The following is a 20812-nucleotide window of genomic DNA, read 5'->3' on the forward strand; positions in this document are numbered from 1 at the left end:
CCCCGCCCACTAGGACCAAAGTTGGGGTATGTAACCTCGCCCGGGGTACGGTGATGGTCCACCGGTTCCGGCCCGGTTCGCACCGGGGCCTTGAGAGCTGCAATTGGTCTCTGTGATTGGCGGACCTACAGGGAAGCCTTGGAGCTGTTGGGTTGAGGAGCGGGCTGAGTGAGGTTGGCGTGAGGGGTCGGTGATGGTGTTTCTTGGTGAATGTTGATCTTCCCCCGCCTGAGGACATTAGCGATGCTCGCGTGTGAACGGGGAATAAGGTTCCCCCGTGGAATTGCTGCAATTTCCACTCATAAATGGGGAACTCTTTTGGTAAGTATATAGGAGCAGGCAAGAGACGGCAGAGAGATGGGAAGATGTCTGTTAGAGAAGCGTTTCCTGGCTTTGCGTAGCCTCTCATAGTATCCCCCAAACGCACGATGCATCTCAAATTGGTATTGGCTTCGCTTCTGGCCTCCGGCGCAACGCTGGGGTCCGCCGCGACCAGCAGGCCGAAGCTCTCAGCGAGTAAGAAACAAGAGACATCCCAGTTGATACTTCGTAATGGCTTACATTATGTCCAGATGCCCAAAGTCTATTCGACTTCTCCATGGAGGTCCAGGACGCCAGATGGGATGACTCGTACAAGCTTATTTGGTACCAAGACAATGGTCCGTGGTCCGTCCGCTTCACGGCCTGGTACACAGCGGGTCTGCTCCATCGTAACGAGGGCGACGACGTGGAGAATGCAAAGGCGGCGATTGAGAGCATGTAAGTTGGTTGGATTAATCATTCGGCAAGGTTTCCAGGGCCCTAATTTGCGTCTGCGATGCAGTCTGGCGAGCCAAATGACTTCGGACTACGAGTCGGCATGGTATGGCACTTTCAAGCTGTCGCCCGATGAGCCAGATCCGACACCGTACTCTGAGCTGTACCCTCCCGAGATTTATGTGAGTATCATATGGGTGCCAAAGCAAAGCTCTTATACGCAGTCGAGACTGATGAAGAAATAGACCACCTACGACCCTAACTGGAGAGAGTTTGTTGGGTGAGTTTGTAACAGAGAGACATCATGGCGCTGGGAAGGGTGCGTTCACATACTTACAGGACGCCAGGACTCAACTGGTACAAGACGTCGAGCTCTACTCCGACCTCCTTGGCGCGGACCTAGTCAAGAAGATTGAAGATGCGCTTGAGATCCAAGCCGTTGGCGCCATGCGGCGAAACGGCAGCTTTCCAGAAGGCGACAACCTCATCGTGGCCTACTCCAACCCGAGTCTGATGCGCGCCCTGACAGTCGGCTGGATCGGCGCCCGCCGCAACAACGCAACGTTTATCAACTTTGCCAACTCCCAAGGGACCAAGCTGCTCGAGCTCTTCAAGGCTAACGGCTCAAACACCCTCGGCGAGTACAACGCGCCAAACTACTACGGCATAGACGTCTGGGCCCTGGCCGCCAACATCGATTACGGCCCGCGCCACGCGACCATGACGAAGAACGCAGAGTTCATCCTGAAGAAGCTGTGGGACGACGTTGCGGATCACTATAACGCCTACCTCGGCAACGTCGTCGGCCCGTACGACCGCGCCTACACCCGCGACATGACGGAGCACTCGGCCATCCTGTCCCTGTACTGGTGGGCTGTTTTCGGGCGCGAATACGGGCCTCAGCCGCCCAAGGGCGAGGCCGACCTGCTCTACGACGCGTCGCAGGGCGCGGCCATTGCCTTGGTAGCCGACACGGTGGCCCGGCACATCTCGGCCGGCACCGCCGCGGCGCTCAAGGCCAAGGGACCGTGGGCGGGGACGCGGAGCCTCACGCGCAAGGTGAGAAAGGCGCTAGACACGGACGTGACGCGGACGATCACGTCGTGGGTCAGCGCGCCGCTCATGATCGGCGGGCAGATTGTCGCGGAGACCAAGAACCGCGGAGACCAGTTCGTGCCGCTGATTGCGCAATGGGCGTCGGACCCCGCGCACAAGCCGTACCCGTACATTGGATTCTTCTCGCTGTACCCTTCTGCGTCGACAATTTCGGCCGTGGCGGGGGCGGGGTCCCTCAGCGTGTCGTACCCGAACAGCACGCAGGAAGGGACAGACATCTTCACCTTTGCGCTGTCGGGGATCCCGCCGGCATGGACGCTGGGCGGGAAGACGATTACGGGGTTGGAGGAGCTGCCGTGCCTGCGCGTCAACGTTTCGGCGCCGGGGTTAGTCAAGTTGCCGGTGTCTTACGGGAAGCAGTTGAGGGACCATTGGTATTACAATGTGTCGTATGCGGTGCCTGCCGGATTTGGGGGTATTCCGCGGGTTGACATGACGATGGAGTATACTTGTGAGATTTGATGTGAGCAGTTCCGATAGTCGTTGCCGAGGAGAGAATCTGAGAAATGGATGGATATGAGTAGCATCAAGTGCAAGATGTGGTTTGCTCCAGTTCATGGAAACAGAATAGGCCCCTTCCCCCGCCTTGCAAATGCGATCGGACTGGTAGGTAAATTCGTGGCATTATTGTTGTAACGCAACATTGATGGGTAACTGAGCTGTAGGCGACGAAACCTGAGGTGGTGTCGCGAAGATATTGTCCACAGATGTGGGAGGGGTACCCGTGAGCATGTGAAAGTGTCTCACTGGTTGGATAACTGTGTGGTGCGTCATGCCAACCCTTCGTCAGCCTGCTGCTACTGCCGCTCGTAAAGGTTCTGACGCAGGGCTAAAGTCAATTGATGTCATTTGGAGTTCTGGCTTTGTCCAATGCGCGCTGGAAGCCACGGGAACAACAACCCGTCTGTACTTTGGGCCGTCCGTTCTTTCGGTTTGAGGCTTCAGCCTCTGGAGTGAGGCTCGAGGTTCATATTCACGATCAATGTCACTCTGAGAGTCCAAGGGGACAGCTACTGTTGGGTTCTCAGGCCGAGATTTGCCTTTATTGGGTATGGTTTGATTTGATTTTCTCCCCCGGCTCACCGCTTCGTATCGGTACCTATATTAGTCTCATCTTGAGCTAAAATGTCCCCTGTAAGACCCTGGCCAAGGCGCCCCTTCTTAGTTTCAGATTGAGTAAGCCAGATTCAGGTCACTGGCTTTGGGAAACCCAGCCGAAGAGGATTGGAAGCTCTCTCTTCCCATCCTTTGAAGGCCAAAGAGTCACCTAGCTTGCTCAAAAGACCTGTGAGCCAGTGAGGGAGTCTAGGAGTTGAGAAGTTTGTTCGCTAATTAAAGGAAGGAATCTCAATGGTCCGAGGAAAACATGGCGGGCAGGGGAACGGAAGGATGCGCGCGCCCCGACGGCGCCGATTAGCCGCAGCAGATCCCTGGAGACATCTCCACTGTTTGTCTCAGTTTGGAGTCTCGTCTCCCTCAGGGCCTCAGGGAATAATAGAAAGCTTTGACGCTCGTGTCGCAGACGAGGCAAAGGACTGGAAGAGCGAGGGCGAGAAGGAGGTGAGCGTGTTCTTTGCTGACAGCAAACACGGCCGCCGCGGCCGAGTCCTCTCTCTCCCCCCTCCTGAGCGTAGCGCGCCCCTCCGATCCTTCCGATTACCGTACTAATTTCCACCCTGGAAGAGCTCCTTTTGAAGCTTTTGGTGTCCATTTTATGATCTGGGAGGCGTTTTTCGCTGACGGGAGCCTTTCTCTTTGCGGTCTTGGAAAGTCTGAAGTCGAACACGTCGCCTCCGTTAAGCGCCGGCCGTCACTCTTTTTTTTTTTCTTTTCTTCCTTTCGGGATCTACCTACCCCCCGGAGAGTCGAGAGGAACTCACAGCCTCACTTTTCCTCTCTCGTCATCTGTCAGCAACTCTTTGTCGACTCTCAAATCGCTCATTCACGTCACTCACGCACATGGACTTACTTGAATTGTAAATTAACTCGGTAATTACTCAACCTCAGAGGTAAGCCTTGGAGGTGAAGGAAGACGAGGGGCTAAGCCCAAGGGAGGAAACAAGATGGGCGCCGGTGATGGTCCCCGACGCGGGGACCGCCCGTTCAAGGACATGGACGACGACTATGACGCGTCATCGCGGCGGAGCGCCGACGAGGAGGCCCAGTTCCTGGCCGATGGAGAAGAGGGCTACGAGCTCGAGGAGAGCACATCCAGCACGCCCTCACTCCTCTCGCAGCAAAAGTTCGGCCCTCACGTCCCCCGGAAGCGGCACTGCCTCGCCGGGCCCCAGCCGCCGCGCGTACACACCATCCGGCCCGTCCTGCCCGCCGTCCAGGAAGCACCCCCGCGCCTACTTGACCTCGTCGCGCCGACGTCGCGCCGGAAGGCCGTCGTCGTCGCCGTGTTCCTGGCGCTGTGGGCCGTCGCCTTCTCCGTTCCGCTCGCGTCATCCAGGCGGATCAGGGACGGCGCCGGCAGGGACGTCATCAACCTGGACTGCAGCGACACCCTCTGGCGCTTCAAGAACGGGTGCGGCCTGGACGGCGCCGACTGCCGCCCCTTTACGAATTCTTCTTTTGCGTTCCGGTGCCCGGCCAACTGCATGGCCCACAAGCTCTTGAACCCGCACGCCGTCGGTGACCGGGAGATTGTGTACCGGCCGCTGGTCGTAGGCGACGGCATCTACCGCGGCGACTCCATGATCTGCGCCTCGGCGATCCACGCGGACATCGTGACGGACCTCAGCGGAGGCTGCGGCCGGCTCCACCGCGTCGGCCGGCACCAAGGGTTCAACAGCTCGACCAGGAACGGCGTCGAGACGGTCCCCTTTGACTCGTACTTCCCGCTGTCGTACAACCTCACCGCCGACCCGTCCCTCCAGTGCGGCAAGCGGGATCCGCGCCAGGTCCTCCTCCCGACGTCCATGTTCTTCACGTCCGTCTTCTCCCTCTTCACGACGAGCCCCGCATGGCAGTTCTTCGTCTCCTTTGTCGGCATCTTTGCCCACGTCAGCTTCGGCTCCGACCCGCCCACGGCTTCGCACCACGCGGCCTCCGTCCTGCCGGACCGCATCTCCAAGTTCGCCGGCCGTCTGCTCCCGGCCCTCTTTTGCGCCGCCGTGCTCTTCCGCGTCTGTGTCAGGCGGACTCTACAGGACCTGCGGGCGCAGTTTGAAAAGACGGCGCTCTGGTTGGGCGGGTTCTGGTTCGGCGCCCTGTCCAACTACACGTTTGGCTGGATGCCGATCCAGCGCCTCACGGCTCACGACATTGAGCACCAGCCCGGCGCCAAGCCGGCGCTGGCCCTTATCCTCATCGTCCTGACCTTTGTCATGGCGAAGCAGGTCTACTTCTTCTGGCTCGAGGGCAGGCTGCCCCGGTTCCTGGCGCTGTACGCGCTCTTCCTGGCCGGCGTCGTCATCGGCGTCTCGATCCCGGGCGTCGACCTCCGCGTGCACCACTACATCATGGCCTTTTGCCTGCTCCCGGGCACCAGCATGCAGACGCGGACGTCGCTGTTTTACCAGGGGATGCTGCTGGGCCTCTTTGTCAACGGCATCGCGCGCTGGGGCTTCGACTCGGTTCTGCAGACGCCCGACGAGCTGCGCGAGGACGGCCCGTTCAACTCGCTGCTCCCGCAGATTGCCAACCCAATCTTCTCGACGGGCTCGTTTGAGCCCAGCGTGACCATCAGCTGGCTTATGCCGCCCAACGTCGCCGCCGAGTTTGACGGTATCAGCGCGCTTGTCAACGACGTGGAACGGTTTCGGTATTACTTTGCCGATGGGCCCGACGACAACGAGTTTGTGTGGATGAGGAAGGCCAAGATGGCGCTTCCAGAGTATTTTCGATTTGCATATATGAAGGATGGTGTGACGTTAGACTATACAGGGGCCGGGACGTGGTTCTCCAACGGGTCGTGGGCGATGCCCTCGCGGTAGACACAGCATTGCATATACACGCATGACCGGCTATAGAATGGGGCATGGGGATGAGGGGCGTTAAGTTGCAACTGGTTCTTGCGTAGCGACTTTGATTTACAAGATAATAAACCATACAATCACACTACTTTTTTCTGAACTAACGAGTTTGAGCCAGTGTTTAAGACTCGGGCGCGTTGGTAAATACCTCTGAAGCCCGTCTTCGGAGTCGGGAGGTTGAGTTGCCGGCTTACTGTTGAGCTGCTGGCATCCGCTCGATGCGTGATCCTGAATGATTGTGTCATTGAGAGCCCCACAAACGCTAATGCAACTCTTCGGCTCGAGTATCCTTCCCTGTCAGTTTCCAAGTGACCGAAGCCGAGAAAACGCGGCCACTTGATTCTTGAGGCCGGCCGACTAGGTCCTGTCCAGACCCGCCGACCGGTTCCAACCGAACAGAAGTATCCAAGAGGGACATTTTGAGAAACTAAGAGGAATCAGATTGATGACTCACCGTCACGACAATCCTCCAACGTTGACACTCTTAAAGCCCGACGTCAGCCCTCTCATTCAATTTGACAGTACACCGTACCACGGTTTTTTGCCTCTCAGTCAGTGCATTTTAGTCAGTTGAAGCCTCTCCAACCGAAATAGGCGCGAAAGAGGTAGTGTCAGCACTATGTCAAGAGCCAAAGTCGAGCTGATCCCCTGGGACCCAAACTCCCCGGACCACTTCACACGGTTGGTAGATCAGAGGATAAAATGCGGCTGGGCCTCGGAGCAGGTACCACAATGGCAAGATTACCAGCGATCCGGCTTTAAGTGCATCTACTGGCTTGTAAGTGTCCATTGCCAAAAATGAGCTATGTTGCGACCCCATGGACAATCCTCAACTGTGTCCTTCCTGCCATTCTTCTCGAAACCCGTATAACTCTACAAAGTGCATCTCCTAATTGCCCTCAGGTGCTCTCACCAGACGACCCAGACCGGGAAGCAAGGCTCGCGAAGCTCGTCTCCGAGTACCCAAAAGTTCGTTCTCATCTACCACCTATGCCCTCCCTCCCCCATCGTGCATCACGACTTACAATCGCCACCAGGAGAAAGACCCCATCACAGACACAGCAGACTCCATCCGCGCCACCCCGCGAACCCCGACGGAAGCGCTCTTCCATCCTGTCGGCCACATCTCGCTCGACGTCGACAGCCCGGCCGCCGCGTGCCTCAATTTGCCCATCCCCAAAGATCACGTCTACTGGATCAAGACCCTCTACGTGTCTTTTGCGCTACAGAGCTCGGGCATCGCCAGGGCTGCCATGGACCTGATCGAGAGCATGGCCACGAGCGAGCCGCTGTGCGCAAAGACGCTCATGCTCGACACGGTGTCCAAGGAGGATCAGTTGAGAAAGGAGTCTATTGTTGTGGCGCAGGGCAAGCTTCCGCCGGTAAGTGACTTGTTCCTACACGAGATCTTCGGGACTAATTTCGTGTCTTTTCTTCACACGTAGACGCCGACGCAGGCATGGTATGAGAGACGAGGATATAAACTGATCCACACCGAAAACAACTTTTACGGATTCCCGGAAAAGGACCAAGACGGCAACCCCGTCATTCGAAGAACAGTATTCTTGCGCCGGGATCTCGTCTAGCGTAGCCTCCTCTTTTCCATACCCAACACACAAAGAACCAACCCCCAATGTCTTTGATAGTAGACTTTCAACCCGACTTTCCCGTAAAATGCGGTGACCACTTTCCCCTCATCTGCATAATCGCCTGGCTGACCCCCGGCTGCCCTCCCACCACGCTCATCTTCATCACCTTTTCGTAAAACGGCACAGACTTTTCCCAGCTGTCGGTGAACAGCAGGCTCTTCCTCAGGCACGGCATCGCCTCGATCATCTCTTGCACGCAGCCCAATAGCCACCTGCCCAGGCCGTTGCCCTGCAGCGCGGGGTCGACCCAGACGTCTGTGGCGTAGGCAAAGGTGACGAAGTCGGTGATGAGACGGGCGAAACCAATTAATCGATGTTGGGGGCGTTGGTGCTCCTCCGGCTCCGCGGTGTCGTCGTCGTTGTTGTTGTTGCTGTTCTTGTTATTGTCGTCGTCGTCTACTTGAGCTGCGCCACCGAGTTCTTGTTGAGGGTTGGCGCACGTGGTGTCGTACAAGCCGAAGCAGAGGGAGCTCTGCAGCATTTCTCTCATGATGGCTTCGGGCATGGCCTTGGCCCAGTAGACGGCGTCCGAGGCGAAGGCGGCGTTGAGTTGGGGGACCGGGATGAGGGATGCGTCGGTCGAGATGAGGTAGGAGTCCCTCGTCCACCTTTGATTTCGCAGTTCGGCGCTGATGGAGGCCATGGCTACGTTGTGCGCGATGAGACGTTGTTGGCGTAGTCCGGGGGAGGTTGTGAGAGGTTTCGCCTTTGGGTTCTGTGCCTAATTCAATCCGAAGAGCTTCTGAAGAGTCAAGTTGCGGCACAGGCTTGACTGTGTGAATGTAGAGAATAAGTCACAAAAACAAACCGTCACCCTCGAGGAGATATCCGTGCATTTTATATCCTGCCATGTACTGATAAGGACTTTTGTATGACTCAACTCGGTTCTCGATCCGACAACCGGCGTCATAGCCCGGGAAAAGCCGCATCAGTTAAGCATCCTTGTTGGTTTACGTATCACAGGTGTGATTGCTCGAGTCGAACCGTGGTGACGAAGGGTCAATTAACTGTATATTGATCTCTGCGTGAAGTGGAAAAGAGAGGTTCCAACCGGAGGTTGGACCGTCAGTTGAACGCTGATATAGAGACCCTCAGATGGCCCCTGCGCTAGCGCTAACTCGAGGTCGAATTGGGCTTCCAATCCGACAATTCTTGAACCGTGCCGTGATGGCACGGGGTAACCAAATCCGAGAGTCAGAAACCCACCGATTTCGACGAGATTCTGGGAAAGAATCTGCTGTTCACAATTGATCGAAATCTTTATAACTTTGAAATCAACTTATGGTCCTGCCGATGACGATGAGAAGTCCCCACCAATTTTAGCACGGCGTAACGAGCGTGTCTGCCGTATTTGAAAGCACGCTATGCGCGCCAGCCGCTTGTGTTAAGACCTCGAACAAAAAAAGGTTAAGCATGGTTATATGTTCGAAGAAGAAACAAGGGTTACGATTATGGATAAAATACTCAAAGGGATTGCAACCGTCTTCAAGATATCATTAGTAGTCAGTCGTCATACTCGTCTCCTCGACTCCTTTGCAGATCGTGCGTCTTTGTCTTCCTTCTCTGTACTCAAAAACTTGGTCTCGTAGTACGATTTCTGGAAATGCCACCACACTCGCCAGCCAATCACGATGGCCACCGTCAAAGGTAAGCTCACGGCCCAGTAGATCCAGAACTGCGGCACAACGGTGGGCTCTGAACCGCCGCCACTGCCGTCGGCTGTGTTTGATGAGGACGAAGCTTGCCAGTTGAACATTGACATGCTGAATATTGTCTGCAAAAGCTTTTGGTAAGCCCTGTTTCATCAAGTGTACATGCATTTGTATATGAGCGATGTAGGGGAACTTACGGCAACGAATGTCGGGGGAAGAAAGACCATGGTCACCACAGCCATTGTCTTCATGGCTGTGCTGTCCAGACCCGCAGTCTTTGCGATTTTCATGTTGAGATTATTTCCGGCCTAGGCGATGAGATTGTAGAGCTGGTATTCCGGTTAGCTTTAGCGCGATCGAAATGTTTGCTTCTTGATAAATCTTCTTCAAGATTCCTTACCACATTGAGCTGGATATCCAGCCTAGACTGCATCATGGTAGCATACGACGAAATAGACTGTGCATCGACCTCGAGAAGGTCGATAAAGCCGTTCAGCTCCAAGTCCACCTCCGATGACACCTCCATATCGTCATGATCTGGCTTAATGGTCTCGTTGACATTGCGAAGAAACTTGACGTATTCCATATCCCACTCCAGTGTCCCTTTCATATTGATAACATCCGTCACCGTGGTGCTGAGCAGCGCCGTCGTGTGGATCCTGGTCTTCTCGTCTGTGATCATGCGGTTCATCTTCGAGTTGACCTGCACATCTTGGACGGTTCTCATCGCCAGCCGGGCTGTCTTGGTGACCCCGAGGGTCTTTTCAATTTCTTCCGTTGCGGCGCTCAGTTGCTTCCTCGTGATCTCGGCCTTTTTCAGGTGTACTCGCAGGAAGATGGCGGGAAGCAGCAAGGGGTGGCCCAGCAGCCTGCCGGACAACTTGAGTGTTTCGTAGATGGCTGTCTTGTGAGGCATGACCCGTTCGCCAGTCACGTGGGACTCGTGCACAAAGATGTCCCAGCCGTGTATGAAGGCTAGAGTTGTACGGGTTTCAATGTGGTGAGACATTGCCATTCCCAGGTTCCCGAGTTGAAACATTTGAGGTTGCTTCATCGTGAGAACTGCAGCGGACTTGATTAGTTCAGGTTTTCTCATTGTTCGTGGGTAGGTTAGTAGACATCTTTACTCTGTGCACCTACCTATTGACTCCAATGACCGATTGCCCTGATGATGCTTGAATTTCCGATGAAAGTGATGCTTCCCAGCGCCCCCCTCCAATATCGTCAGAGACACAGGAGGTAGCCCGAGAGCCTGTTCCACCAAAAAGAAGGATTCGCGGCTCATGGCAAAGCGTAGACGCCAATATTCTATACGTTCGCATAGTAGCAGGCGGACTCGCGCCGTCCGATGGCGCTGCCAGTCTGGCGGTAAAAACCTGCCCTTTTGCTGGAGCCATTCCGCCACCTGAGAGTCGCTCAGGAACCCAGTCTTGACGCGAGCTGTGCCGGAAGAAGCTGCGACATGAGCGCCCAATTAACACGGGTTGCAATCGGGTTCCGAGTCGGAAGATGATGACATACTATCCTCCCATGCCTCAATGTAACCTAGGAGCCCTTCGCCCGGCAAAAACCGTGACCGATCATGCTCACGGTTTTCATGCCGGTGCAAAATGTCGAGCCGTTCTGAGTCAAACATGGAGAATGACGGAAGTGAGGCAATTGATCATAGGACAAAGTTCATCATGTCCGCCACAGTCGAGATGGGAAAGCAGCCTGATAAGACCCCCGTCTTCGTTGAGGTTGCGCACTGCAGGCTTGATGCGAGTGAGATTTTGGGCTAGGTCTACGTGCCCTGATTACTTGCATTATCTCCTGCTTCTGGCATCTCGTATCTGCCCGAATATGATCTGTGTCGCCACGAAATCGATATGTAGATTCTGCCACCTCGATGACTTTATAGAGTTGTAACGACTCTAGAGCCTGCTGTCTAGAGTCCTATTGGCCGCAAGCTACTGCTGGACAGGGAGTTAAAGCTGTGGACGGGAAGTGAGTGGCCTTAACTCATGACTAGGTTAGCAGCATTCCCAGACGGGCTAGTCCGCTGCACTGGCGAACCAACGTGGTGGGAACATGCATCAGTGTCCCATCTCATGACGCGGAATTTCTCACCGGGTACGCCGTCAAGCAGTAATGCCACGGCCCCGTCGTGGCCAGATGGTGGGGATTAATACCGACGACTGGTTCGATGTCCAACATCGTATGAGTGCTATCCGTAGTGGCAATTACCTGGTATAAGCTTCTCAACTGACTTTTGTCTAGGGATCTGCCAACTCCAAGAAATGAGCCCCTCATAGCGAACACAGGCGGCCCAATGACCACACCAGACCAGAGATTCAGGCTAAATACATCGTGGAGTCGCCATCGCTGAGCGCCCCGGATCCCTGTATCGTCGTACTGCCGTGTGGAGAAACGCGGGGTGCGGAGGGCCTGGAGTCTTTTCACCCGAGATTGGACCCCTCATGAACCCCTAATGATCCATCAACAGCAATCCAGCAAAGCCGAGGGTACGATGGTTCGGTGCCAGGGGTTCGCGGCCTCTTCGTGGAGATCTACCCGATCTAGCTGTCCGTTTCCGACCGTTGGTCGGAGCTACGTCACGGTAGATTTTCCATGGCCCGACGGGATACCGACATGAATATCACGACCCGCCATATAAGACTCGGCCCCGGGGCGCGTGGATGGTGGTATCGCAGTGTCACAGTCACTTCAGAACCAGCCGTCAAGATGATGACGACTTCACGGCGGTCCCTGACGACGCGAGCCTTTGGGCTGTCACTCTTGAGCCTGCTGCTGCTCATCCTGACACCCGCGCAAGCACTCACCCTCCACCCCCGACAGAACACGTCGAAGCCGACCACCGGCGGCCGCGAGCACGTCAGCATCAACAAGGGATGGCGCTTCTGGCGCTCAGAGTTCAACCCGGACGGCCTCATCTACGACCACCGCCCGGACCTCGAGAACCTCACAGGCACCTTTGTGCTGAAGCCCTGGATCCTGCCCTCGGCAAACGACTTCATCAACGACCCCGCGCAGCACCACGAGCGCCCCGGCAGCGAGCCCTCCCGCAATGTTTCCTACGCGTCCGAGGGATTTGACGATGGCGCGTGGGAGAGTGTCAGCCTGCCCCACGACTGGGCTATCGCGGGCCCCTTTTATACCGAGGAGAACCCCATCATCGGCGGAGGGATGGGCCGCTTGCCTGTGCATGGCGTGGGGTGGTACCGTCGCTCGTTGACGGTTACCCCCGAAGATGAGGGCAAGTCCATCTTCCTCGATGTGGATGGCGCCATGTCCTACGCCATGGTGTGGCTGAATGGCTACTTGGTCGGTGGCTGGCCTTACCCGTATAACTCGTTTCGCCTCGATCTCACGCCGCACCTCAAGACGGGAGAAGACAACGTCCTTGCTATCCGACTGGACAACCCCCCCGACTCGGCACGCTGGTACCCCGGAGGTGGCATCTACCGCAACGTCTGGCTGACCAAGGTCAACCCGGTCCATGTCGCGCAATGGGGGACTTACATCGTCTCAAAGGACGTCTCTTCCGAGTCCGCCACCTTGGACCTAGTGGTCGAGGTCGAGAACAAGGGCGAGTCCGACCAGGAAGTCGAGATCTCGACTGCCATCCACCATCTCGACTCCGCTATGGGCAAACCGGGAGCCAAAGTGGCCGCGTTCCCCCGCTCATCAGCCTCCATCACGGCCAGAGGCAAAGCGCACGTCAACGGCTCAACCACGGTCACATCTCCGCAACTCTGGGGCCCGCCGCCGACCCAGAAACCAAACCGCTACGTCGCCGTGACGATCGTCACTCTCGCCGGCGCCGTCGTCGACACCTACGAGACCCGCTTCGGCATCCGCTCCGTTACCTACGACGCGAACCGCGGCCTCCTCGTCAACGGCGAACACGTCCGCCTGCAGGGCGTCAACAACCACCACGACCTCGGCGCCATCGGCGCAGCCTTCAACACCCGCGCCGCGGAGCGCCAGCTCGAGGTCCTCGAGGAGCTCGGCTGCAACGCGATCCGCATGTCCCACAACCCGCCCGCCCCGGAACTCCTCGAGCTGACGGACAGCCGCGGGTTTCTCGTCATGGACGAGGTGTTTGACTCGTGGTACCGCAACAAGACGTCCAACGACTTCCACCTCATCTTTGCAGACTGGCACGAGCCGGACCTGCGGGCCATGATGCGCCGCGATCGGAACCACGCCTCCGTCGTCCTGTGGAGCTTCGGTAACGAGGTCTCGGAGCAGCAGATTGGCGACCCGGGCACCGTCCCCGCGCGCGCGCTGCACGGCATCGTGGCCGAGGAGGACCCCACGCGGCCCTCGACGGCGTCCATGAACTTTGCCAAGCCCAACATGTCCTTCCCCACGGCCCTGGACGTCCTCAGCCTAAACTACCAGGGCGAGGGCATCCGCGACACACCAAACTACTCGTTCCTCCCCGGCGTCAAGACGCACCCGCTCTACGCCGACTTCCACGAGGCCTTTCCCGACAAGATGATTCTCAGCACCGAGACGGCGTCGACGCTGAGCACGCGCGGGACCTACCTCTTCCCCGTGACGGGCGACTCGGGCGCCCCCGTCAACGACACCTCGGGCGGCAACGCCGCCGCGCAGCAGGTCAGCGCGTACGAGCTCTACTCGGCCAACTTTGGCGCGTCGCCGGACAAGGTCTTTGCGGCGCAGGACACACACCCCTTTGTCGCGGGGGAGTTTGTCTGGACGGGCTGGGACTACCTCGGCGAGCCGACGCCGTACTACACGGCGCGCAGCTCGTACTCTGGCATCATTGATCTCGCGGGCTTCAAAAAGGACCGCTTCTTCCTGTACCAGGCGCGCTGGCGACCCGACGTCAAGTTTGCCCACGTGCTGCCGCACTGGAACTGGCCCGCGGACCGCGTCGGCGAGGTGACGCCCGTCCACGTCTTCTCCTCGGCGGACGAGGCCGAGCTGTTCGTCAACGGGGTGTCGCAGGGGCGGCAGACGCGCGCGGCGCTGACATACCGGTTCCGGTGGGACGCAGTCCGGTACGAGCCGGGCGCGCTCCGGGTCGCGACGTATAAAGACGGCGCGGCGTGGGCCGAGACGACGGTGCGGACCGTGGGGGCGCCGGCGAAGTTGCGAGCGTGGGCGGACCGCGCGACGATCGCGGCCGACGGCGTGGATTTGTCGTTTGTGACGGTCGAGGTGCTGGATGCGCGGGGCGACGTGGTGCGGTTCGCGGACGATGCCGTTACGTTTTCCGTGAGCGGACCGGGGCGGATTGTGGCGACGGACAACGGTGACCCGGCGGACTTGGTTGCGTTCCCGTCGTTGGTGCGCAAGGCGTTTAGCGGTCTTGTGTTGGCGATTGTGAGGTCCGAGGAGGGCGTTGCGGGCGATATCACCGTGACGGCTTCTGGCGAGGGTCTCGAGGGCGTCGAGGTTGTCGTGAAGGCACAGTGAAGGTGTCCGACTCTGATGTATATAGTCCTCTCATCTGAGACTGAGTCAAGAGTGTCTCAAGGCAAGGATAGTCTCAAAGCTGTGTTATCAGGCTTTTCATTGATGCATGTGAGCATAACATATTGACGTGTTGGAGAGTTTGCTTGGCGGTTTGGCTCGCATTCACAACAGATCGCCATTCTTCTCTGGACTCTGGACCCTCGGAGAGTCATACAAATGGATTTTGAAAGGGTACTACACTGTAAGGATGCATGACGGGGTCTGCCATGGTACATATTGGACTGCAATCACGCCGTGGGTACAGGGGATGAACTTTTAACCACGAGTCGCGAGTCACGAGTCCATCAACACAGCCCCCAACCAATATCAAGATGTTGACTGTCCTCGGGATTTGAAAAATCAGAGCCTGAAAACCAGCAAAAGTCAAGCGTGTGTCTGGTTATTCGGCGCGAGTTGCCGATCTCCTCGTACTCCTACCAGCACACAAGGTCATTTACTCCGTACTTACGACCATGTGAGCCTCGTTGCCCCTCCAGCACCGGGGAATCAAGTTCATTGCGGACGGCGTACGGAGAGAAACACGAACCGAGACGAAAATAGTAGCAAGCCCCCCCTTCTCCAAGCCAAGCGGGTTGGCATGCATTGTCGAGATTGACCTTCTCCACCAAGCCTCCCTGTAGCATCCGCCTTTTACGAGGTTCGAAATGATCGTCATAATGCGGGACCATGGTGTTAGGTAAATACTTAAGCTCTCTCTTTGAAGATGGCGTCCGCCGCGTCCCCTTCTCGCTGTAGTGTACGATCTGTCAATCGTTTGGATCGGCACAACTACGAGATCCGTTAAACCATGTCGGCCATCACTCGTTTCTTCTCGGCGGCGGCGGTCGCGTCCGTTGCGACTGCGGCTGTAATCGATTTGCCCATCATCGTCGACGATGGCTACGTGAGTTTGCTGCAGAACTCTGCGGCAACGAGAACAATCACTGACACAGGCATAACAGAAAGTCGTCGAGCTCGGCATCGGAACCCCGGCCAAGACGTTCCGTCTCCTCTTCGACACGGGAAGCTCGTCGTCCTGGGCGACCGACAGCGAATGTCTCGCCAAGGGGAAGTGCAACAACGCGAGCGGGTGCGTGTTTCCTCACTTCTGCCCGTACACCTCGATACCGCAGACGACTGACCTGTAGAATCCAGCTATCACCGGACGGGCTACAGCATCGACGCCTCAACCAGCGGCCACTACACCGGCGGAAGCGCCGTCATCCCGTACCTCGGAGGCGACGTCGCCGGCCTCACCGTCGCCGAGAAATGGACCGTCGGCAACTCTTCGTGGGAACAGTCCTTCATCGCCGCCAACGAGAGCAGCTGGTCCTCCTTGGCGGCCGACGGCTTCCTGGGCCTGGGCTTCAGCTCCATCATCGACGGCGGCGCCAATACCGTCGTCGAGACCCTCATGGGCGAGAACCGCCTCGACGCGGCCAAGTTTGGCATCTACTACGGCACCGAGGTCAATAACACGGGCGGCGTCCCCGGCAACGGCGTGCTCACCATCGGCGGCTCCCGCGAGGCCGACTATGTCGACGGCGAGCTCGTCACGGTCCCCATCTGGCAGGCCGAAGACGGCTACGACGTGTGGCGGTCCTCGATCCTCACCATCAACGGCACGCGGTCCACGGGCAACGGCAGCGTCACGGAGACGGAGACCGACTTCGACCAGGCGCGCGTCGTCTTCGACACGGGCGCGAGCAAAATCACGCTGCCGACGAAGCTGAACCTGGCCGTGTACGAGTCCATCGGGATGAACTACACGGCCATCCTCAAGGGCGACCACATCCCGCTCTGCAGCGAATTCAACTCGTCGTGGTCCGTCAAGTTTTCCTTTGGCGACTACCGGTACCCGCAGACGGTCGAGATCACGGGCGACCAGCTCGCCATCCCGGGTTTCGCGTACAGGGACGACGCGTGCTGGCCTCCGTTTGAGGAGGGCACGCAGTCTTGGTTCGTGTTGATTGGGTCGACGTTTTTGAAAAACTTTTATACGGTGTGGGATTATGGCTCGGCGGCGAACGAGACGCAGATTCGGAACTTTCATCCGACATTGTCACTTGGCAATTTGAAGAAGAGCCTGTCAGAGTGAAGGAATGATGAGATGGAATGGGGGGAGGGTTGTTTGAATTGGGGCATAAGGGCGGAGAGAAAACTGTAAGAGCAGAGACCACCAGGGTCGCGGTCATATCGGAACCAGATTTCTGGAACTCATCAAAAGAAAAAAGAGATCAAGCGAGGACACCTTAGAAATCCTTCCAGATTCCAGATGACAGGCCGGGTCCCGGGTCGCACATCGATCGTGAGCTCAAGATCTTGGATCGCACGTGGAGGAGGGCCACCCAATCCCACCTTCTGTAGTTCACCGCGCATGCATCGGAGCTTGATGTGACGTGCCGCACTTTGCAGAAGATGGAAGGTGAGTAGGTATCGCAGGCATGTGATTTGGCAGATGATATGTTGACATGGACCGGGATGCTTGAGTTGGTGTGGATGTGGTGGGTGAGAGATGACCAGCCAGGGTTGAGCTGAGCTGAGCTGAAGGAGTGAAGTCTGCGAGTCAATGGAGTGATGCCCTACCTGACATTGCGCATCCCCTGTTCACCTGGGAGTACCGTCCACGCTGGTATACGTTCAGCTTAAGTGACAATAGAGTTTCTAGCTTAATTAGGGTTTGTAGATAGGGCAGGTTAGGCTGCGAGTTTAGTACAAGGGTTTGGATTGGTAAGAATTAGAGTTTCGGAACGGATCAACAGATAATTGAAGTAGATCTATTGTTACTTGAGCTCACTAAATACCAGCGTGTACGGTACTCCCAGGTGAATAGGGCTATCGCATCGTAGTTGGTGTGTACATGTATACGAGCCAATGTGAGTGAGTGAGTGAGTGAGTGGCTGAGGGAGGGAGTGCGAGTGAGGTGTGAGATGAGAGGCCCAGACGCCAAAAGTGAGAGGTGCCGTGCGTCTGCCCCCCCCCCCCCAAAACCCCAACATGGAGATGACGTCGTCGGTGACGTCTTGGCCAAACCGGCGCTCCGTGCCATTGGCTCGCCCTGAGGAGGCACTCGCCACGCGCCCACGCAACTCAGTGTGAGAAGGTGTGGCTGGGAAAAACCTGGAACGTCTGGGAAGGCAAGGCGGTGCACATGCACGAACCGCTCAGTCAATCGTCACTGCTCTGCGTCGACAGTCTGGTTGGTGTATGTATGTATGTGTGTGCGTGTGTGTGTAAGAGACAGAGATGCAGAAGGAGGGGGGGAGAGGAGGGAAGATGCGGGATATTACTCCACGAGCACCGGCCATCCTTCTTGTCTGGGTTCTTCTTCTCTTCCTCGACGCGACTTTCATGATACCCTTCACCTATGAAATACCCAAGATAGTCACTCCTTTTTCCTATCAGATTTCACCTAGCCACACTACCCAGTAGCATCTAATCCTCCTTTTAATCTCTGCCACCACACCTGGTGATCATCATGCCTCGGACACTGCTTCTGTGTTTCATCCATGGCTTCAAAGTGAGTAGTCAACAACAGCAAGCCATCGATGCACCGGCACAGCAAGCAGCTAACAAGAAGTACAAGGGGAATGAAAGCACCTTTCACGATTTTCCAGATGTGAGGCCACACCTGTCATCCCCCATCACTTCCGTCTTCCACCCATACTGATACTCCCTCAGGACCTAAAGCGTTCAGTCACCAAGCAACTCCCCGACCACCACGTCGAGTCCATCGTGTACCCTCAGTATGAGACCAAAGGCGAATTGGCGCAGGCCACCGATGCGTTTCTCTCATGGTCAGTCTACTTCCTCGCTTGCACACACTGTCATCGTATCGCAAACCAAACTTGCTGACACTCTCCAGGCTCAAAGAACGGGTCCTGGATGTGAGAAAGACCAACGTGGAGAAGCCCTGGCCTCCAAACGACAGAGAGGTCGGAGTCGTTCTCGTTGCTCATTCCATGGGGTATGTTTTGCTCGACAACACTTACAGTCTGCACTCTAATCGACGGCTTCTAACCGACGGCTGACATGATCTCAGAGGATTCGTCGCCGCAGATTCGCTCTTCCTCGCCATCAACGAGCGGGCGCAGTCCAACCCGACAGAAGAGGACCCCATCTTCCCCCTGATCCAAGGCATCCTCACCTTCGACACCCCCTACAACGGTCTAGCCCGCTCCATGTTCGTATACGGCGGCTTCTCAAACTACCAAAAGGTCAGCAGCGTCTTCAACGTCATGACAGCCCTCTCGGCCGCCGCACCCTCCACCCTCGCCCGCTTGGGCACCCGCCGGGCCGCAACCTCGGCCGTAGCATCCACCACCACCCGCAACCCGGGCTGGAAGACGTGGCAGCTCGTCGCCGTGAGGACAGGCACCGTAGGCGCCATCGCAGCCGGCGGCGTCGCCGCCTACGTCAACCGCGAGGCCATCCTGAAGAGCCTCAAGGGCCTCAACAAGAACTCCGTCAAGGAGGGCTACCAGCAGAGCGTCGATGCACTCGGCCAGGGGCTGGCGTACATCAACCGCGGCAACGTCGGCCAGTCGTTCGCCTGGCTCTCGGACCACTTCACCTTTGTCGGCGCGCTCATGAAGCAAAAGGAACTCAACCGCCGGCTCGAACGGATGGGCGCGCTCAAGGGCGTCGGCATCCACGACTTTTACGCGTCGCTGGGGGAGAACGGATACTGGCAGGGCGGGTACTTTGTCCCCGAGCGGACGTTTTGCGCCGTGCCCGAGGAGAGCCATCCTGCTTCGTCCCTCTTCTCGCGCCAGGTTCTGCCAGAGGTCGACGACGAGGTGGCGGCGCACATGGCTATGTTCCAGCCCGAGAAGCACAAGGGATACGAGCATATGACGGAGCAGGCGGCCGACTTGGTGATTGAGTGGTTCAAGAGCGAGGAGCCTGTCGTCGACGACGCAAAGTTCCGCGAGACGCCGCCTGAGGAGGTCGCGGAGGACCACGAGGTCGAGGAGACGCTGGAAAAGGTCATCTCCAACACCGAGGTGCCGGAAGAAAAGTCGGACGACAAGGCCGAGGAGAGGCTGAACGAAAAGGAAGCTTCCAAGTCGGCTGCTGACGAAGAGATGCCCGATGAGTCGCCCATTGACATTGCCGCCGCCGCCTCGCTCGTGCCGCTCCCCGCGGACGGCGAGGGTGGTTTGGTCGGGGATATGAACCCGGAGAACATGACTACCGAGGAGAAGCGGACGTACATGCAGCATCTCTTCCGGATCGCGCAGTCAACGGGAACGGGCGTCAAGGGCTGGCTGCCAGGTAAGATGCCCAACATGCCCAGCATGCCAGGTATACCGGGCATGCCAGCTATACCCAATATGCCCAAGGTTCCCGCCTCCGTCTCGTCCCTAGGCCAGGCGTCGCTGCCGAGCGTCAACATTTTTAGAAAGTCCACGCCTTCGCAACCGCCGACTGACAGGGAGAAACCCGAGGCGGAGAAGACGAGCGATGCCGGGGACGTTGCAAAGGCGGAAGGCGATGCGGCGAAGCCTCGCCCGAGTACCGCCGACGCCAAGAAGAAAGACCAAGAGATTGTTGGCAACGAGACTGCTCAAGCGGCGGTTGCCAGTGGCCAACTCGAGACGCAGACCACCGAGCCGGTCGCCGATGGGGGTAAGAAAAAGAGCTGGTCTCTGCCGAGCGTCAACATCTTTCGAAAGTCGACGCCGTCTCAGGCGCCTGCTGCTGATGGGAAGGAGGTTGCAAAGGCCGAGAGTGAGCAGAAGTCTGAAACACAAGTAGCTGGTGGTGGTGGAAAGGTTGAGGACCGAGACTCCCAGGGAGGGGAGGCGGTTGGTAACGAAATGGCTCAAGTCGCGGCTGCGACGGGTCAGCTGGAGACGGCTGATGATGCTACGAAGACGACGGCATGATTATGAGGGATATGAAAATATCAGGAATTGGGTTCTCTCCGGGACAATACGAGCACGGACTGATTACATTGGGACCGACCTAGTTGACTGAATTAGCAATACCAAAATTATTTAATAACTGAATGATGATAATCACTTTGTCCTTGAGCGCCCCCATTGACACTACCGACTGCGTTAGTTTTGATGGGGTGGCTTATTGTGTCTGGACTGTGGAGCGAAAGCTTCAAAAAACAATCAGACAAAGAATGGCTGGTCACAATCGAAGTGGCTGAACCTTG

General features: G+C 57.2%; 8 protein-coding genes across 8 annotated transcripts; 6 read left to right on the forward strand and 2 right to left on the reverse strand.

The window, feature by feature from the left end:
• Nucleotides 1-428: 428 nt before the first annotated feature.
• Nucleotides 429-2334, forward strand: CORC01_02243 (uncharacterized protein; the record flags this gene model as incomplete). The annotated part of the gene is made up of 5 exons (XM_022613894.1): nt 429-516; nt 573-759; nt 824-938; nt 1002-1036; nt 1104-2334. The coding sequence occupies 5 exons, from the start codon at nt 429-431 to the stop codon at nt 2332-2334; spliced, it is 1656 nt and encodes a 551-aa protein (XP_022479688.1).
• A 1601-nt stretch (nt 2335-3935) lies between these two features.
• On the forward strand, nt 3936-5813 carry CORC01_02244 (LCCL domain-containing protein; the record flags this gene model as incomplete). Its single annotated transcript, XM_022613895.1, has 1 exon — nt 3936-5813. One exon carries the CDS (start codon nt 3936-3938, stop codon nt 5811-5813), a length of 1878 nt encoding a protein of 625 aa, XP_022479689.1.
• A 658-nt stretch (nt 5814-6471) lies between these two features.
• Nucleotides 6472-7438, forward strand: CORC01_02245 (uncharacterized protein; the record flags this gene model as incomplete). The annotated part of the gene is made up of 4 exons (XM_022613896.1): nt 6472-6630; nt 6756-6821; nt 6890-7234; nt 7298-7438. 4 exons carry the CDS (start codon nt 6472-6474, stop codon nt 7436-7438), a joined length of 711 nt encoding a protein of 236 aa, XP_022479690.1.
• A 67-nt stretch (nt 7439-7505) lies between these two features.
• On the reverse strand, nt 7506-8144 carry CORC01_02246 (acetyltransferase; the record flags this gene model as incomplete). The annotated part of the gene is made up of 1 exon (XM_022613897.1): nt 7506-8144. The coding sequence occupies one exon, from the start codon at nt 8142-8144 to the stop codon at nt 7506-7508; it is 639 nt and encodes a 212-aa protein (XP_022479691.1).
• Nucleotides 8145-9011: 867 nt separating this feature from the next.
• Nucleotides 9012-10207, reverse strand: CORC01_02247 (uncharacterized protein; the record flags this gene model as incomplete). Its single annotated transcript, XM_022613898.1, has 3 exons — nt 9012-9275; nt 9351-9461; nt 9554-10207. The coding sequence occupies 3 exons, from the start codon at nt 10205-10207 to the stop codon at nt 9012-9014; spliced, it is 1029 nt and encodes a 342-aa protein (XP_022479692.1).
• Nucleotides 10208-11877: 1670 nt separating this feature from the next.
• On the forward strand, nt 11878-14604 carry CORC01_02248 (beta-galactosidase; the record flags this gene model as incomplete). Its single annotated transcript, XM_022613899.1, has 1 exon — nt 11878-14604. The coding sequence occupies one exon, from the start codon at nt 11878-11880 to the stop codon at nt 14602-14604; it is 2727 nt and encodes a 908-aa protein (XP_022479693.1).
• Nucleotides 14605-15451: 847 nt separating this feature from the next.
• CORC01_02249 (uncharacterized protein) lies at nt 15452-16741 on the forward strand (the record flags this gene model as incomplete). Its single annotated transcript, XM_022613900.1, has 3 exons — nt 15452-15547; nt 15606-15733; nt 15799-16741. 3 exons carry the CDS (start codon nt 15452-15454, stop codon nt 16739-16741), a joined length of 1167 nt encoding a protein of 388 aa, XP_022479694.1.
• Nucleotides 16742-18121: 1380 nt separating this feature from the next.
• On the forward strand, nt 18122-20534 carry CORC01_02250 (uncharacterized protein; the record flags this gene model as incomplete). The annotated part of the gene is made up of 4 exons (XM_022613901.1): nt 18122-18262; nt 18325-18440; nt 18509-18610; nt 18686-20534. The coding sequence occupies 4 exons, from the start codon at nt 18122-18124 to the stop codon at nt 20532-20534; spliced, it is 2208 nt and encodes a 735-aa protein (XP_022479695.1).
• Nucleotides 20535-20812: the final 278 nt, after the last annotated feature.

The sequence above is a fragment of the Colletotrichum orchidophilum genome, assembly GCF_001831195.1.
Source record: "Colletotrichum orchidophilum strain IMI 309357 chromosome Unknown Scaffold_12.1, whole genome shotgun sequence".
Taxonomy (NCBI): Eukaryota; Fungi; Ascomycota; class Sordariomycetes; order Glomerellales; family Glomerellaceae; genus Colletotrichum; species Colletotrichum orchidophilum.